This window comes from Perognathus longimembris, chromosome 11, assembly GCF_023159225.1.
Source record: "Perognathus longimembris pacificus isolate PPM17 chromosome 11, ASM2315922v1, whole genome shotgun sequence".
NCBI lineage: Eukaryota > Metazoa > Chordata > Mammalia > Rodentia > Heteromyidae > Perognathus > Perognathus longimembris.
Window position 1 is genome coordinate 42,888,060 of NC_063171.1, and position 18,869 is coordinate 42,906,928.

General features: G+C 41.6%; 1 protein-coding gene across 2 annotated transcripts; it reads left to right on the forward strand.

The window, feature by feature from the left end:
• The first annotated feature begins 116 nt into the window (after positions 1-116).
• Positions 117-18,496, forward strand: Tdrkh (tudor and KH domain containing). 2 transcript variants are annotated; one of them, XM_048357753.1, is made up of 14 exons: positions 117-193; positions 9,197-9,345; positions 10,624-10,730; positions 12,056-12,245; positions 13,114-13,253; positions 13,362-13,683; positions 14,781-14,941; positions 15,098-15,270; positions 15,480-15,544; positions 16,384-16,535; positions 16,737-16,838; positions 17,242-17,338; positions 17,501-17,592; positions 17,743-18,496. In XM_048357753.1, exons 2-13 carry the CDS (start codon positions 9,222-9,224, stop codon positions 17,551-17,553), a joined length of 1,686 nt encoding a protein of 561 aa, XP_048213710.1. In that variant the 5' UTR covers positions 117-193; positions 9,197-9,221; the 3' UTR covers positions 17,554-17,592; positions 17,743-18,496. The 2 variants fall into 2 exon arrangements, with proteins under 2 accessions (XP_048213710.1, XP_048213711.1); XM_048357754.1 differs by having other exon boundaries at positions 10,627-10,730.
• Positions 18,497-18,869: the final 373 nt, after the last annotated feature.

Here is an 18,869-nt window from a genome sequence, read left to right on the forward strand (position 1 = left end):
TGGGTCAGGGGAAGGCGGTTGGCCGATTGCAAGCCAGACGTTGATTGGTGCGGATGCGCTTTGGAGGCGGGACATCGGTGGCTGAGGCGCGGCCGGCGGCGCTCGAGTTGTGGTGTGAGTGGGAGGAGGAGGCGGCGGCGGCGGCGGGGCTGAGGTGCGAAGCGAGAGCGAGACAGTTGACTCTCGAGGAGCGGTAACGGCGGGGTTCTAGGGCGAGGTTTGGGGGTGAGGAGAATCCGGGCTGGGGGCAGTCCTGGTAACTGGGATGCAAAAATGCGTGTTTGAGGAGAGCGAGGCGTCCGGCGTGTGCGCCCGGCTGAGGCGAGGGTGTGAGGCCCACCAGACAGTGCGGCGCTGGCGGGCGACTTTACCCGAATCCAAAGGAAATTATCTGGTACTGGGGCTAGGCCCTTGTGGAGGCCGCTGTGGGAGGGTTTGCCTTTCGGCTGGTTACTTTTGATTAGTTTGCTTTATTTGGGGGGTGGGGGTGGGCTTGCGCCCAAGGCCCAGTCGCTCTCCCCGAGTTTTTGTGCACAAGGCTAACTAGTATGAGGAGGTGGTTTGCAATGCTCAGAATAGCGTGCCAGGAGTTTTGGGGGTTTTGTTTGTTTTTCTCCTGGTACTTGTTCCTTAAGACAAGTATTGTGGTAGGTTTTGTCTGATTTGACGTTATTTAAACTCATTTGGACATCAGCTTGTAACTGAGCACAAGACCATTTTGTAATATCTGAAGTTGCGTTAGCTTTCAATTCATTCTTCCCACAACATAGCTGTTAATCAAGAACTACAAATGTGGCCCAGAGTGGTGGCTTACACCTGTAATCCTTGCTATTTGGGAGGCTTAGAAGGATCAAGATTTGAAATCAGCCTTGGCAAAAAAAGTTTGTGAGATCTTATCTCAACAGAAAAAGTTTGGTATGGTGGAATGCATCTGTATGGCAGAAAGTGTGAAATAAGAGTATTACAGTCCAGGCTGGCATCAGCAAAAAGCAAGGCCCTATCAACAAAAATAACCAGAGGAACAAGGGATTGGAGACATTGCTTAGGCAGTAGACTGCCTACCTAGCGAGCTCAAAGGCCCCAAGTTCAAATCCCAGTACTACTTTCAAAAACAGAATTATAAGCATGATTTGTGTTTGGGATACTGTGGAAGTCCATGTTGATGAAACCCAACCTAAAGTAAGTCAGGCTTGAGAGAGTTTATCTACAAAACCAGAAAAACATTAGTGATTCCTGGTTTTGGTTCTCATAGTTTCAGAACTGAAAAAAACATTCATGTTTTTGGGCTTCCTTGAAGAGGTATGATAATGACTGGCCTTCAAAACAGAATTATTTTCCTTGAACTCTGTGAGGAGGAGAAATCCTTTCATATTCTTCAACCTCAATTTCTCCACTTGAAACATAAATGGAACAAAATAATCTCTGTGGTCTGTCAGTTCTAAAACTTTTCCATAAACCCTAAGTATGGTTGGCAAGGTCATGTTAAATGAGAGTGCACATTTATTTTGGTTTCCCAAAACCACCTACAGGCACCTGTCTGTCAAGACCTCTCCCACCAGACAAGAAGCCAAGTCTTCCTTGACCTGTGTGCCTACAGCCAACCTCACCTTTGATGCTTTTATTGGTTTGAGTAACTAGGCAGAAGATGAGTAGTATCTTTTCAACTATCCTTTCTAAGAAATAAGCCTGTCTAACTGTTAGTTCTTCCTTGATGTTGCATTAGCCTTTATTATCTTTGCACTGCTGTCTAATTAGTTGTTTTCGTGTTGTCTCTCACCAGTGTCAGAGCAAGTTGTTTTTGTTGTTGTTGTTGTTGTTTGGTGGGGGCCTTAAATTCAGAGCCTTGAACTTTGGCTCAGTTGTTTTTTTTTAAACTCGTGTCTGGCACTCTACCACTTGAGCTACACCTCCACTTCAGCTTTTTAACTAATTAGAGATAAGTCTCATGGATTTGTCTGCCTCACTGGCTCCAAACCTTGATCCTCAGATTTCTGCCAGCTAGGATTACAGATGTGATCCACTGTTGTATGGCTCAGAACAGAAATTGTTCCTCCTTTTCTCCCTAACATGCTCAGCCTATAGTAAACAAGCCAGAAGTATTTAACTGAAGCACATTAATAATGAAAAAGTTTATACTTAGGATCATGAGAAAATATATGAGGTAACTAATTTTTTTAAAGTAAAACCTTTTGTAGAGATGCAGAATAAATTATTAGTGTAGGAACATAGCAATTTGGGAGTCATATATTTACAAATTACTTAAGCAGAAACCCTTCCTTATGAAATCAAATACATTTCCTTTCCTTTCCTTGGGTATATACAAAGGCATTTATGTTACAGTACATACATAGAGTCATACAAGGTTTTACTTGCTGGCTCTTTAAAAAAACAAGAAAACAGTTTTAGCCAGTGATCTGAGGATCATGGTTCAAAGCCAGCCCAAGCAGAAAAGTCTCCATGATATTTTTATCTCCAATTAACCATTCAAAAAAACCCAACAACAACACAGAAGTGGCACTATAGCTCAAGTGGTAGAGCACTAGTCTACAGAGAGGCTTAGGGACAATGCCTAGGCCCTAGGTTCAAGCCCCACAACCACCACCACCAACAACAAAAAATAGAGCTGGGGCTTGGATGTAGCTCAGTTTAGAGCACTTGCTTAGCCAGTACAGTATCCTAAGTTCAATACCCAGACCATAAAGAAAAGACAAGAAAATACATTTGGGGGCTGGGATGTATCTCAGTGGCAAAGCGCTTGCCTAGCAAGTACAACATCCTGGGTTCGATCCCCAGTACCAAAATAATAATAATAATAATACATTTATGATGTCTCTGATGAACATTATTCTGTTCTACTGTTTGTTTAGAAACACTCTCAAAGGCCAGATGCGAGTGTTTTATTTAGAATTTTTGGATTACTGGAGCTTGAACCCCCAAGCCTTGGATGGAATTCTGTCATTGAGCTATACTTCAGTATGCCAGAAGCAAACTCTGGTAGTCTATATAAAAGTAGTGATTAAAAAAATGCACCTCTAATCTCCTTAGATGCCTATATCTGCTCCTGAGAGTGAGGGTTCCATGCTGGGTCTCCATTCTCTTCATTCTTCCTTATAGGCTTTCAGGGAAAGTATATATAGGACCATAATATATTCCAGAGTAGGTCCTATATTAATATGTATGCTTTCAGCCTTACTAGGATGAAACTACTTTTCAGTTTGAAGACATTTGAATTTTTGTACCTGGGTGCAAAATTATAGCCTAAGTTACACTTATTCATGTTTAAGCTAATCTCATATAAAGCCACCTTGTGGTAGGTGCCAGTGGCTCATACCTATAATCTTAGTTATTCAGAAAGCTGAGATCTGAGGAACTCAGCTTGAAGTCATCCTAGGCAGATAAATCCATGAGGGTCCAATTAATCAGCAAAAAAAAAAAAAAAAAAAAAGGAACTGGAGGCATGACTCAATGGCTGAAAAAAGTTCTAAACACTCCATATCTGGAACTCTTGTCTCTGGAGCACCAGCAATGAATGAAAAAAAGCTGAGCAGGAATGCTGGCAAGGTTCTGAGTTCAAACCCCAATGCTAGCACAAAAGGAAGCCACATTATGTTTTTGGTTTTGTTTTTTGTTTAATTTTGTTTTGTCTCACTTTGTAGCCCAATCCAGCCTTAAATTTATTATGTAGCCCAGCCTGGTTTCCAACCATCAATCCTTTTGCTTTAGCTGATTACAGGTTTACACTACCATGCCCAACCATGCTGTTTTTGTTTTTACTAAGATTTTTTTCTTGTTTGTGTTTTTGGTGTGTGTTTTTGTGTGTGTGTGTGTGTGTGTGTTTTGTTTGTTTGTTTGTTTTTTGTCAGTCACAGGGCTTGAACTCAGGACCTGGACACTGTCCCTGAGCTCTTTTGCTCAAGGTTAGCAAGGTTAGGTGCTCTACAACTTTGAGCCACAGCTCCACTTCTGGTTTTTGAGTGGTTAATTGGAGGTAAGATTCTCACAGGGACGTTTCTGCCTGGGCTGGCTTTGAACCACTATCCTCAGATTCCTGAGGAGGTAGGATTACAGACATAAGCCACTGGAGCCTGGCTTTGGTTCTACTAAGTTTTGATGTCAGGAAATAGGCACTGTTGTTGTTATAAGATTGTTGGGGTATTTTTTTGTCAGTCGTGTGGCTTGAACTCGGGTCCTGAGCACTGTCCCTGAGCTTCTTTACTCAAGGCTAGCCATCTACCACAGTGCCACTTCTAGATTTCTGGTTGTTAATTGGAAATAAGAGGCTCTTGGACTTTCCTGCTTGGGCAGGCTTCAAACAGCAGTCCTCAGATTTTAGCCTCCTGAATAGCTAGGATTACACATGTGAGCCACCAGCACTGGCAGGTTTTTGTTGTTATTTTTTAAATCATTTCTAATATTTTCTATTGGTGTTTACTTTGAAATTGGTCAAAATAAAGAATGAAAACAGATACTGTTATCCTGAGAGTTTAGGTAAAAGGAAGAATGTGGAAGGACTTCTGAAATTGCTTTAAAAGTTTTTTCCATGGGCTGGGAATGTGGCCTAGTGGTAGACTACTCACCTCGCATGCATGAAGCCCTGGGTTCGATTCCTCAGCACCACATATATAGAAAACGGCCAGAAGTGGTGCTGTGGCTCAAGTGGCAGAGTGCTGTCTTTGAGCAAAAAGAAGCCAGGGACAGTGCTCAGGCCCTGAGTTCAAGCCCCAGGACTGGCAAAAAAAAACAAAAAACAAAAAACAATAACCAAAAGTTTTTTCATAAGAAAATGAATAATGAAGGCTCTGAGTGACAGGTTAGATAATCTTTTCAAGTAAATGTACACCTCTGTAAAAATGGAGTTAATAATTCCTGCCTGCTTTACAAGGTTGTATGAATACTGAAATACATATATATTTTATATATGTGTATATATACATATTTTACGTCTAAATATGTGTATATACATATATACATGTGTATATATGTGTGTATATACATGCAAAATCAAGTGCTGTTGTGGTGTAATTGACAGGGCATTGTGAAGCTTTCCTAAGCTCGATAGTACTGGAAATCCCAGAGGCTTCAGAAGAAGAGTTGATATTAAAATGAAACTTGAAGAAAGATTAGAAATTGCCAGGAACATCAGATGGATGGGCTAAAGTAAGACTCAGAAGACATAAGTGCCAAGTGTCAGATTACATATACATGAGCACATTCTGTTTTCCTAGTCGAGGTGGTATAATAATGTGAGACTATGAAAATGGCAGGCAGGGGCTGGGAATATGGCCTAGTAGTAGAGTGCTTGCCTCTTATACATGAAGCCTGGGTTTGATTCCTCAGCACCACATATGTGGAAAAAGCCAGCCGGAAGTGGCGCTGTGGCTCAAGTGGTAGAGTGTTAGCCTTGAGCAAAAAGAAGCCAGGGACAGTGCTCAGGCCTGGAGTTCAGTCCCCAGGACTGGCCAAAAAAAGAAAGAAAGAAAGAAAGAAAATGCAGGCAAAGACCAGATGGCAAAGAGTCTTCATGCCATTAGAAAATTTACATTTAAGCAACAGCCATCGAAGAAATAAGAGAGAGTTTATTTATTCAACAAATTATTATTGACCAAATATTTATTGAGTGGCTACTATTTGCTAATCACTGAAAAAGGAAACAAAATAATCCATACCCTTGTAGCCACATACTGATGGTTTACACCTGTAATCCTAGCTTCTCTGGATGCAAAGATGAGATGATCATAGTTCAAGACAAGCCTGGACAGACATTCAAGAGACTCCCATCTTGAGTCAGTAGCTGGGCATGGTGCTATGCACATATTTTCCCAGCTACATGAGAGGCTGAGAATATGAGGATCTCGATTTCAGGATCGCCTAAACCAAAAGCACAACCCTATCTTAAAGATAACCAGAGAAACAAAAGGTTGGAGGTGTAGCTCAAGCCATCCAGCACCTGCAAGCATGAAACTCTGAATTCAGACTGCAGTGCCACCAAAGTTAATAGCAACAACAACTCATAACCCTTATGGAATTTACATTCTAACAGAGAGGTGATGAATGTCTTACAGGTTCATCATTAAAAGCTAAATAGCTTTAGCTTTTAGTCATCATGATATAGGAAGCCACTGGAAGGTTTTGAGAGGATAAATGATACTACAACTGTTGCATGATAATAAAATGGACAGTGGCAAATACAGGGATATAATTAACAATTGTGATTTAATTATGACTAAAAGTAATGAGGTTTTAAAGTAGGGTCATAGCAATGAGGAGGGTAAAGAGCAATGCAATTCTAGATAGTTTGTAGAGTGAATAAGAGTTGCTGACAAGCTGGATAAACAGTTTGTTATGCTGTTTCCTGAGATGGCAAGCACTGTGGAATAGATCAGGAGTTGTACCCCTCAAGATTGAGATTCATACTGGCATCCACAAGCCAGGTGCCTGTGGCTCATGCCTATAATCTTAGTTACTCAGGAGGCTGAAATCCAAGAATCATGGTTCACAGCCAGCCTGCACAGGAAAGTCCATGAGACTCTTATCACCAGTTAACCACTAGAAAACTAGAAGTGGAGCTGTAACTCAAAGTAGTAGAGTGCTAGCTTTGAGCAAAAGATCTCAGGGACAGTACCCAGGCCCTGAATTCAAGTTCCACAACGACACCCCCCCCCCCCAAAAAAAGGCATCTACATGTCTAGGCCTGTTGTGTGTGCAGTTAATTATACAAATTTAAAGTTCAGGAGGAAGTTCTAACTGGAACAACAGATAGATGAGATTTTAAGCCAGGTACTAAATGAAACCTGAGGTCACCTTTGAAGTGAGGTATAATAGAAGAGGGAAAGGGCAAATCCTTGGGACATGTGGTGTGACAAAGTTTAACAAATGAGAAAGAACAGAGTCTGAGACTTGATAGATCAGCTAGAAGAGGAGAAAAGTGGGGAGAATGTACTGTTGGGGAAGCCAACAGAAAAAGGTATTTTTGAAAAGAGAGTATCACCCTATTCCAGATCCTGTGGCAAAGGCAGACAAGATGAGAACTAATCTTTGGACTTAACAATGCCTAAGTGTTAATACTCTTGGTTCTTCATGTAAAAGGAAGGGGAGGGGGGCTGGGAATATGGCCTAGTGGCAAGAATGTTTGCCTTGTATACATGAAGCCCTGGGTTCGATTCTCCAGCACCACATATATAGAAAATGGCCAGAAGTGGTGCTGTGGCTCAAGTGGCAGAGTGCTAGCCTTGAGCAAAAAGAAGCCAGGGACAGTGCTCAGGCCCTGAGTCCAAGTCCCAGGACTGGCAAAAAAAAAAAAGGGAATGGGAGGTAGTTAAGAGGATCAAGATAGAGTTTCTTTAGGAAGAGAGAATACTTGCTGACAGGAAAACACAGCAGGGAGGGAAGCATTAGCAACACCAAAGAAAGAACTTGGAGAACATTTTTCTGAAAGACTTCAGTACTAGGAATAAAGACAATTGAATTATTGTTACAGGAGAAAAAAATCAAATAGGCACAAATAGAGAAAAGTGAATGAATCAGTGTTTTGGGGGTATTTTCTTTGAAGACTATGCTTCCTTAGTGAAGTAGAAAGCATGGACATTTAAGGAATTTAAGAAAGGAGCTGTTTAAGATTTGAGAAGAAAGATGTGAAACAATTGTCAGGGTAGTTTGAATGTATGTGGAAGGAATTACAATGAAGGAAATGTTAAGATTTTCTTGCCAGCAAAATGAAGGTATAGTGTCAGAGGTTAATAAATGCCAGTAAGGCCATTGCAATGTTGTAAATAAAAGGTTTATGCTAATTTATTTATTTATCGATGCTAGTACTGGGGATTGAACTTAACCTGGGTGCTATCCCTTAGCTTTTTTGCTCAAGGCTCACTTGAGCCACAACTCCACTTCTGGCTTTTGTGTATGTGGTGCTGAGGAATCGAACCCAGGGCTTTATGCATGCTAGGCAAGCACTCTACTGCTAAAGCCACATTCCCAGCCCCCATTTCTGGCTTTTTTTTTTTTTTTTTTTTTTAATGGCTAATGGCCTTTTGTGCTAGACTGGCTTCCTATTGCAATTCTCAGATTTCAGTCTCCTGAGTAGTTAGGATTACAGGCATGAGCCACTGGTACACAGATAAGATGTTTGTGCTTCTGACCAGGTGCTGGGTTGTTGGAGTCATTAGCATGCAGGCAATAATTGAAACTTCAGGTGTTGATGAAATTGCCCAAAGAAGGCAATCACATTAGCAATGGCTAGAAAGCATGGGTTGACAAGCCCCAAACCCAGAAGTACCTGGCAGAGAACTAAAGACAAAGAGGACATGGAAGCCAAGGCTTTTTATTTATTTTATTTTATTATTATTGGTGTGTGTCTGTGTGTATTTCTGTCTCTGTTCATCTGTGTCTGTTCTGCAGCTTGAACTCAGAGCCTGGGCACTCTCCTTAAGCTTTGTTGCTCAAGGTTAGTGCTCTGCCACTTGAGCCACAGCTTCACTTTTGGCTTTTTTTTTTTTTTTTTTGTAGTTAATTGTGGCTAAGAGTCTTAGACTTGCTTGTTCCAACTGGTTCTAATTTCAATCCTCAGATCTCAGCCTTCTGAATAGCTAGAATTATACCACCAGCACTAGGCCCAAGGAAATATTTTTATGGAGTGAATAACTGCTTTCTAGCTGCTGCAGAGCAAGATCAGGCCTCATTTACATGTCCTCTAGGTTGATTATCTGGCAAGTCCTTCACTAGAACTAGTGAAGGAGCAAGGTAGAACCCTATTTCACTATTGGCTGAGATGTAAATAGAAATCAGAAGAGACAGTAAATGAAGGCTATACCACCATGCAAAATAAGTTACATGGTCTTTATGAGGCCTGGAATGGTATTCCTTGCAGAGATACAGCTTCTGGGGATGTCCAGAGGTATAAATAAAGAAATTTTAAGTTAGAGGGGCTAGGAATATGGCCTAGTGGCAAGAGTGCTTGCCTTGTATACATGAAGCCCTGGGTTTGATTCCCCAGCACCACATACATAGAAAATGGCCAGAAGTGGCACTATGGCTCAAGTGGTAGAGTGCTAGCCTTGAGCAAAAAGAAGCCAGGGACAGTGCTCAGGCCTTGAGTCCAAGTCCCAGGACTGGCAAAAAAAAAAAAAAAAAGAAAAAAGAAAGAAAGAAAGAAAAGAAAGAAAAAGAAAATGCCAACTTTTCCTTGGTTTGCTTTTTTCAGGATGTAAATCAGTGTATAGCAGAAAATGTCCACTGAACAGACTTCTTGGACAAGCTTGTCCACTATTCAGAAGATAGCCCTGGGCCTCGGCATCCCAGCCAGTGCAGCAGTTGCCTATATCCTATACCGCAGGTATAGAGAAAGCAGAGGTACGTGAATTTCTTCATTGTACCTAAAAATATGTAGATCATGTTTCTGCCTTGTCAGTTAAAATGAAAGTTTTTTTCCTTGCCAGACCAATTCTGTGTATTGATATAAAATTGGCTTTCTGTGAGGAACCATACTGGGAATATTTTATTTCTTCTCTGTGTTCTTTCTGTGTAGCTAGCATATGAAATGATCGCATTGTATAATTTCATTGGTCTGTTATGCTATTTATATGTTTCTCTCTAGTTGTCAGAAGTTCTATCCCAGACACATGTTGATGGCTCATTCTGTATATACTCCTAGCTATTCAGTTCAAAGCCAGCCTGGACAGAACAGTCTGTGAGACTCCTATCTCTAACCAGCAAAATTTTGGTCTGGAGATTTTGGACTCAAGTAGTGGAGTGCCAGACATGAACAAGAAAGCTGAGCAAGAGATCCTGAGTTCAAGCCCTAGTACCAGCACCTAAATAAACAAATAAGTAATATCCTACGGGCTGAATACTAGCACTTAGAGAAATGATTAATGTAAAAGTAATTCAAGAAAGCCATGTGCAACACACTTGTAATCTCAGATTCTGAGGAGTTGGAGATCCAAAGGATCATGTTTGAACTTCACCTGCACAAAACATTGCAAGATCCCCCTCTCAGTCCAATTAACTGGGCATGGCAGTAGACTTCTGTGGTCCCAGCTACGCAAGAGCTCATAAGTACCAAGATCACAGTTTGATGCTAATCCCAGGTAAAATTGCCAGACCGTACCTGAAAAGAATAGCAAAGCAAAAAGGGCCTAGAGGTGTGACTCAAGTGGTAGAACACCTGCCTAGAAAGGCCCTGAGTTCAAACCCTAGTACTGCCAAAAACAGAAATAAAGAATTTTTGCAACTATAGGTGTTTTAAGCAACTTCTGGCCTTCGTTCTTATGCAGGAATCATGTTTTGGGAAAAGTAGTTTACTCAGAACCAAGAGCCTCTTCTTTCCATAATCTGCATTTTCCCATTTTAGTATCCTAGAGAAAATGCCATTTGTGAGTGCATATGTCTGCTGTGACTTAAACTTGGCCTTGTGCATGTTAAATATGTACTATATTCATCAGTGAACTATACCCCCACCCTCAATTCTGTTTTTTGAGGATTTCCACTTAAATGGTCCTTTTCCTTGTCACTGTGGTTGAGATCCACACTTTATATCTTGGATCAGTGTCTCTTAGCCAGATTCAAGGAAGGGATAATAGTGTCTTTGGGTATATTTAAGTCTGATCCAGTAAGCTATGATCTGTGCAGAAGAACGGCTGACGTTTGTTGGAGAGGATGACATCGAGATAGAGATGAGGGTTCCCCAGGAAGCTGTGAAGCTCATCATTGGACGGCAAGGAGCCAATATTAAACAAGTAAGTGTGGGAGCAGTTAGGTGGCTTTTCCTAGGCCTTGATTCTATTTATTCATTTCTTGTTCCCTTCCTCTGACCCTATAACACAAAGACCTCCAAGCTGTTTATATTTTTAAATGAAAAACAAAACAAAAGCTTTTTATCTAACTACACTATGTACTTTCCAAAAATGAATACTTCTTAGAGAATGAATGACCTGATTAGATGATTCTCAGCTTACTATAGCTTGAACTGTTTTTTTTCAATTATGGAATTAATGAACTCTGATTAGTTAACAATAAATATAGAATTGTTGCTTTAAAAAATAAAAACTATTTCCATTCTTCAACAAACAAAATCTTTTGGTTGAAGATGTAGCTCAGTGGTAGAATACTTACCTAATACCCATGACTTATGAGGCCCCAGGTTCACTTCCTAACCACACACACACACACACACACACACACACACACACGAATGAATGAGATGGGCACTGTTGGCTTGTGCCAACACATGAATCACATTTTGAAGCTACTATGTCATCCCTTTCCCCCGGCAGGGAGTAGAAAGTCTCTAAGACTCTTATCATCTCCAGTTAACCACCAAAAAGCTGAAAGTGGAGTTGAGGCTCAAGTGGTAGAGCTCTAAGCTTTGAGCAAAAAAGCTCAGGAACCTGAGTTCAAGCCCAGGACTGTCAAAAAAGAAAAAAAAGAATGAATGAAAATTTTGGGGGCTGGAAATATGGCCTAGTAGTAAAAGTGCTCGCCTTGTATACATGAAGCCCTGGGTTCAATTCCCCAGCACCACATATATAGAAAAGGCGAGAAGTGACGCTGTGGCTCAAGTGGCAGAGTGCTAGCCTTGAGCAAAAAAGAAGCCAGGGACAGTGCTCAAGCCCTGAGTTCAAGGCCCAGGACTGGCAAAAAAAAAAAAAAAGAAAGAAAATTTTGATTATCTAATCCATATAAAATCAGAAAAAAGGGACATAAGCACAAAGAGAGATAAATTGTTTTAAATGAACTATTTGGAATTACTCTTGTTACTGATTTCCTTCCATAAGCACGAGTAAATGAAGATTGATTATAGTGTTTTTATTTAGCTGGTGCTTTTGCTTAACTCCATCTATCTCCAGAATTTAGAGTATCCTTAGCTGGGCCCAAATTGGAGCTCTTTCAAAGTCTACTTCCAGGCTGGGATGTAGCTCAGTGGCAAAGCACTTGCCTAGCAAGTGCAACGTCCTGGGTTCTATCCCCAGTACCAAAAAAGAAAAGACAAAAGCCACAAGGCTCTATGTCTAGCTTTGGTGAGATTTCAAAGTCTACTTCCATGTCTCCTTTTTCTCTGCAGCTGAGGAAACAGACCGGTGCTCGGATTGATGTTGACACAGAGGATGTAGGCGATGAGCGAGTGCTGCTTATCAGTGGTTTTCCTGTCCAGGTGTGCAAGGCCAAAGCAGCCATCCATCAGATCCTGACAGAGAATACCCCAGTGTCCGAGCAGCTCTCAGTTCCCCAGAGATCCGTGGGCAGAATTATAGGTACCACTGGACAGCTTCCTCTGCTGTTCCCTTTCTTCATTACTTTTGCCTTTCACACCTTCCCAGGGGGTTTCCTGATCTGTTCCCTTTGGCGTTGTTGAGGAAAAAAGACAGAGTCACTGAGATCAGTGCTTTACTTTCTTAAAGAACTGATGGGTAGGGGCTGGGAATATGGCCTAGTGGCAAGAGTGCTTGACTCGTATACATGAAGCCCTGGGTTCGATTCCCCAGCACCACATATAAAGAAAACGGCCAGAAGTGGCGCTGTGACTCAAGTGGCAGAGTGCTAGCCTTGAGCAAAAAGAAGCCAGGGATGGTGCTCAGGCCCTGAGTCCAAGCCCCAGGACTGGCAAAATTTAATTAATTAATTAATTAAAAAATACACCATTAAAAAAAAAAAAGAACTGGCGGTAAAAACAAAACCCATTATCAGAACCTTATAGATAGATTCATAAAGGAAAACTCTTGATGCCTATGCTCTCTCAGTCTTTCAAGGCAGTGCTGTAAAGAGTACCTTTTATGTATTCCCCTAATTCCTTCATGCACTGTTCCAGGCAAAGAAGAGTCCTCAGTTTAGGGCTCTGATACACCATGTAGCATGTCTTCTTAGGAGCTGGAGATGCAAAGTATGGCCTTGCTAAGTATCCAGAAAATGGAAATGACATGAAATTAACATAGCTAAACATAGAGTAAATAAAATGGGTAGAGTTGTGCATTCTGTTTACTACAGTAATAACTCCAGTAGCTCCTAGCTTCCATTGTTCATATTATATCCCGTTAATTTGGAAAGTATCACTGATTATAATTTTTCTGGTAGTTAAGATTGACCAGGAGGGAAGGGCAGATTTCTATGTGTTGTTCCATATAGGGAGAGGCGGCGAGACGATTCGTTCTATCTGTAAGGCCTCAGGAGCAAAAATTACCTGTGACAAAGAATCAGAAGGGACATTACTACTATCAAGACTCATAAAAATCTCAGGCACACAGAAGGAAGTGGCAGCAGCTAAGGCAAGTAGCTGATGTACTTGAATCATACTTAAGAATGAGAAGAACCCTTTACTTGATCCTTGGTCAGTATCTGACTGCATAGATCATACTTTCTTTCATTTTCTACAGCATTTGATACTGGAGAAAGTTTCAGAGGATGAAGAACTTCGGAAGAGAATTGCCCATTCTGCAGAAACCAGAGTCCCACGCAAGCAGCCAATCAGTGTGAGAAGAGAAGAAATGGCAGAGGCAGGAGGAGCTGGAGAACCAGCTTCATGGAAAAACATCAGTTCTAGCATGGGGCAGACTGCACCTTTGGAGATTCCTCCCCACAAAGGAGGTGGTGACATGGCTGTTGTAGGACCCAAAGAAGGTTCCTGGGAAAAACCTAATGATGACAGCTTTCAGAAACCTGGAGCCCAAACCAGTCCAGAGATGTCCATGTTTGAAAGTATGTAACAAACTGAGAACCCATTAATCATATAAAAGATAAGAAGACTAGCTTTTCTGACCTCAAGTAGGAATCAATAAAAATGTAAATCTATCATCATAAATCATGCCTTTCTGGTAATGTCTACTTAGATTAATACTAAACAATTTTTCCGAATGTAAGCCAGCTAATGAAGGAAAATGAGATCGCAATGTGCTGACACAGGAAACTAGTCTGTAAGTAATACAACAATAATTAAATTTATATTCTTTCCCCAAACACACCTTTAACTAAAAATATTTTTATTAGCTGGGTGCCTGTGGCTCACATCTTTAATCCTAGCTACTCAGGAGGCTGAGATCTGAGGATCGTGGTTTGAAGCCAGCCTGGGCAGAAAAGTCTGTGAGACTCTTATCTCCAATAAACTACTCAAGAAAGCTGGAAGTGGCACTGTGGCTCAAGTGGGAGCACTAGCATTGAGCAAAAGAAGCTCAGGGACAGCGCCAGGCCTAGAGTATAAGCCCCAGGACTGGCAAATAAAAATTAGCGTACATTATTTCTATAAGGGAAGTTTCATTCTGACATTTCCATACATGTATTCAATGTATCCCATCCACCTCATCTTCCTTGACACTCTCCCTTATTCTCTCCCATCTTAAAACAATTTCACTTGGCTTCATGGTACATGCATATAATATACTTTGACCAGATTCACCGTTAAGATGCTGGCGTGGACAGGGAAGACCAAGGCTCCCCAGAGGCTCAGGCTCATGGCGTTGTCCATGCTCACATGATGGATCCACGGTAGAATGGAATCTGGAACAAGCAAAATTACTGTTCGTGTACAGGTTCCTGCCCGTGTACCTTTTTCATGATCTTGATGCACCTAGCAGTTGGAGGACCTTCTGGATGCATGGCATATGACAAAGAATGTGTATTATTATTTCTCAGTTACATAGAAAGGTACTGAAGATGACTTAGTACCTTTCTTCAGGACATTCATGTATGATTCTTCCAGTTGTTCCTCCAGCCATTTTCTAAATGGTTAACAGTCACTCAGTCAGTATTTGTACCATTCATGGTTCTAATACGGTCACCATCCTTATCCCTATGTTCAGTCCCCAGTCCTGACTTCAGTTTCCATGCTGATGAGTACCTAGAAGTCTACGTTTCTGCCTCTGAACACCCTAACCACTTCTGGATCCAAATCATTGGCTCACGTAGCCTGCAATTGGATAAGCTTGTCAGTGAGATGACCCAGCATTATGAGAATAGCCTGGTGAGTTGCCATAAGCACAGGGCTGGGGCATTTTCATTGTAATATATTGTCTTTCTTTACCTGTGAGGCAACTTTTTTTCTTCCTTCTGGTATGCCCTATTTATTAGCTACCATTCATAACTCTACCCCCTCCCAACTCCTCACTCCCATGTATAGCCTGAAGACTTGACTGTGCATGTAGGAGACATTGTAGCAGCACCTTTATCTACAAATGGTTCCTGGTATCGAGCCCGGGTCCTTGGAACATTGGAGAATGGGAATTTAGACCTCTACTTTGTTGACTTTGGAGATAATGGAGATTGCCCACTGAAGGAGCTCAGGGCTCTCAGGTCAGTGTGGACTCTTCTGGAATCTCAGCTGTTGTCTCATCCCTGACCATTTAGAGTGGTAAGCACTCATCACCAAGGGGATTTGAAAGGAAATCTATTTTCAGAGAGCAGATGATTATCTTCTCACACTGGATCAGTTGGTTCTAAAAGCAAGGACCATAAGAAGTCCCATCCTGTCCTGAGCTACTAATTTGTTTCTTTCACTTTAGGAGTGACTTTCTAAGCCTTCCATTTCAAGCAATTGAATGTAGTCTGGCAAGGATCGCCCCCTCAGGTAAATCAGTCATGTCAACACCTATCAACCTTGCCTTTCATATAACATATGTGAGGAATTCTCACATTCCCAAGCTTTTTGAGTCTTGAAGTCTCAAGTGCTTTTTTTTGGCCAGTCCTAGGCCATGAATTCAGGGCCTAAGCACTGTCCCTGGCTTCTTTTTTGCTCAAGGCTAGCACTCTGCCACTTGAGCCACAGCGCCACTTCTGGCAATTTTCTATATATGTGGTGCTGGGGAATTGAACCCAGGGCCTCATGTGTACAAGGCAAGCACTCTTGCCACTAGGCCATATTCCCAGCCCCCTCAAGTGCTTTTTCATTATTAGCATGAGAAAGCAGCAGCCAGAAATTTGCCTGGCAGTCCGGCAAACCCACCAGAGATGTATATATAAGTACCTTCCTGAGTAAAAATGAATAGTTCGCACTATTTTGAAAGTGAACCATTTAACTTATGGGAGGGGAAAAACTAGGAGAAAGTGAGGGAAGATGTGACACTGTTCAAAAAGAAACTTGGGGCTGGGAATACGCCCTAGTGGTAAAGTGCTTACCTCGTATGCATGAAGCCCTAGGTTCAGTTCCTCAGCACCACATATATAGAAAAAGCCAGAAGTGGCGCTGTGGCTCAAGTGGTAGAGTGCTAGCCTTGAGCAAAAAGAAGCTAGGGACAGTGCTCAGGCCCTGAGTTCAAGCCCCAGAACTGGCAAAAAAAAAAAAAAAAAGTACTCAAGTTATGTAACTGTGACTCCTTTGTAATCTATGACAAAAAAAAATTTTAAATAGTCCCAGCTTCCTATCAGCACCTTCTGTGACACTTTCATCCCCTTATAATTTTCTGCCAGGTGCACAATGGGAAGAAGAAGCTTTAGATGAGTTTGACAGACTCACTTATTGTGCTGATTGGAAGCCCCTTGTGGCCAAGATCTCTAGCTACGTCCAGACTGGGATCTCAACTTGGCCAAAGATCTACTTATATGATATCAGCAATGGGAAGGTAACCATGATCACTCTGTCATCTGCATTTCCATACCCTTACTATTTCTCCCCCAGAAACCTTTATCTAATAGTTCTATTGGAAGATCCTGGTCACCATCACACACACAAAACCCTTAAAGTTTTTATTTGAGTTGTTCCATCTTATTTATTCAGATTTGTCCTCCTTTACAAAGACAAGAGTATTCTTTTTATTTCTCAGAAACTTGATATTGGGCTAGAATTAGTTCGTAAAGGATATGCGATTGAGCTTCCTGAAGACATGGAAGAAAACAGAACTGTCCCGGACATGTTGAAGGACATGGTATGTGAGCCATTATTTAGACTGCTGCTTCCAGAAAAACCTTGGGCATGGAGGCCTTTTAGTCATAACATTTCATTAACTTCTGGAGACTTGGTAACTGCCACTTTGTCAGCTTCCAAACTGCTTAGAAAAAAGTTGCTCATAGAAGACATTGAGTGGGAAAGGAATGATGGAGTGGGGGTGAATATTGTCAAAGTACTATGTGAAAATAACTATGTGAAGCCCACTAGAAGCTATAAAGGGAAGACCATAGAGGGATATAAGAAGAAATAAAAAGAAGCATTTTGTTCCGTTAGCAGTCAGACTCAACTGCCTTAATCAGATCCTATAAGCAAAATGACTGGGTGGCTTCTGTTTTTCCCACCAGCCAAGATGGTCTTTTTCTTTTCTTTTATGCCCTAAGGCCACAGAAACAGATGTCTCTCTTGCCAGCATGCTTAGTGAGACCAAAGAGAGCCCGGAAGAGCTACCACATACCCTGTCCTGCCTCAGCTTATCAGGTACCATCATTGTTGACTATTTCTCAGTCTCTCCAGAGTAGGGAAGTTGAAGGTTAGTTCTTAGGTTGTTGAGCACCAAGAGCCTAGTATGATCCTGGGCCTCACTGGTAGGTAGTACCTGCTAGAATAAGGCAGTGTCTTAAGTTCATTTCTGCCCAATAGAAGCTGCCTCTATGTCTGGAGATGATAACCTTAAAGATGACTACTTACTTTGAAGTCTGTGCTTCAGCTGGATGAGCCATCTGCTTTGCAATGTGAGTAAGGAAGTAATGAGAGAACTGGAGCCTTACTTTATCACCCCTTCTCTTTACTCTGCCTTCATGTAGTCCTCTGCCGCTTTCCTGCTGGTTAACTTCCTTCATACTGACTCTTTTAAGCTTTTTGTCTGTTTGTGTCTTTGGCAGGATTTGGTGCCAGGAGAGCAGAATCTCCAATAGAGATCCATGCAGTTCTTCCTTTTTTACACAGTCTGGCTTGGACCAAATTCATTTTCTTCTCCCATTGGACTACCAGAAAGTGTGTGGGGAAGAGGGAGACAAATACATCCTCCCCACACTTTACCCCCAGTCCCCTCCCGACTGCTGTTATTTCCAGGCCTCTGAGTCAAGCCAGGTCCCCTCTGCCAGTCATAATGTGCGTTATTGTGGGGCTGTGTCTTTTAAGGCTGGGAAACAGCCATAGTTTGGGCACTGAAATGATGATTCTGCAGACTCTGACTCACCCTATCAGGTGACTTGAGTTACAGGAAGTGTTTTGAGTCCTGTTTGAGTTGAAGCAAAAGCAAATATCAGCAAAAATACTAAGTAGCTTCAGAACATGGAAGGAATGCTACCTCCCAGCTGCAATTTCAGATAGGTTATTGGAGACAGAAGTGTGTGAGCGTGGGCGTGGGAACTTGAGTTAAAATGCAAGTAAAAAGGAGACCACTCAGGAAATACTGTAAATTGGTAGTAAAGTGTCTAAATCATTTGGGGGACTGTTTGAATAAAAATCTCAAGAATATTTAAACCAACTACTCCTTGGGTTCCAAAGTGGAAGCTGGCTTATGGGTAAAGTTTCATCTAAACCTACGTCTCATGAGAGTTACCCACTGCATCACATACAGGGGCTGTAAAACAAGGTCTTTCCATGCACACACTCACTTTCTTCCCCCAGAGTTACTTCCAGATCATACATAAAGCCCTACCTAAACTATTGTAAAAACCTGGATTAGGTTTCTGGAATCTGTATTCTGGGAGTGCTTAAAAGAATTTTTCCATTTGTGACAGTATTGTGAAGCTCTAATGAGAACTTTGGAAGTATGTATGTATGTATGTATGTGATGTAATAGGATAATGGTAAATGAACAATGCAAGGTAAACTAGAACACATAAAGGATGCCTTAAGCAGGCTCTTTTTAATATATAGGGGTGAGGTCTTCGCTGATAACATGGAATTCCCTCCTTCCTTAGGGTCTACTTTGCCCCCCTTCTTGTGGAAAATTAGTGTCTGAGTCTTACCTGCAGATCATTACTATAAAAAAAATCTCTTT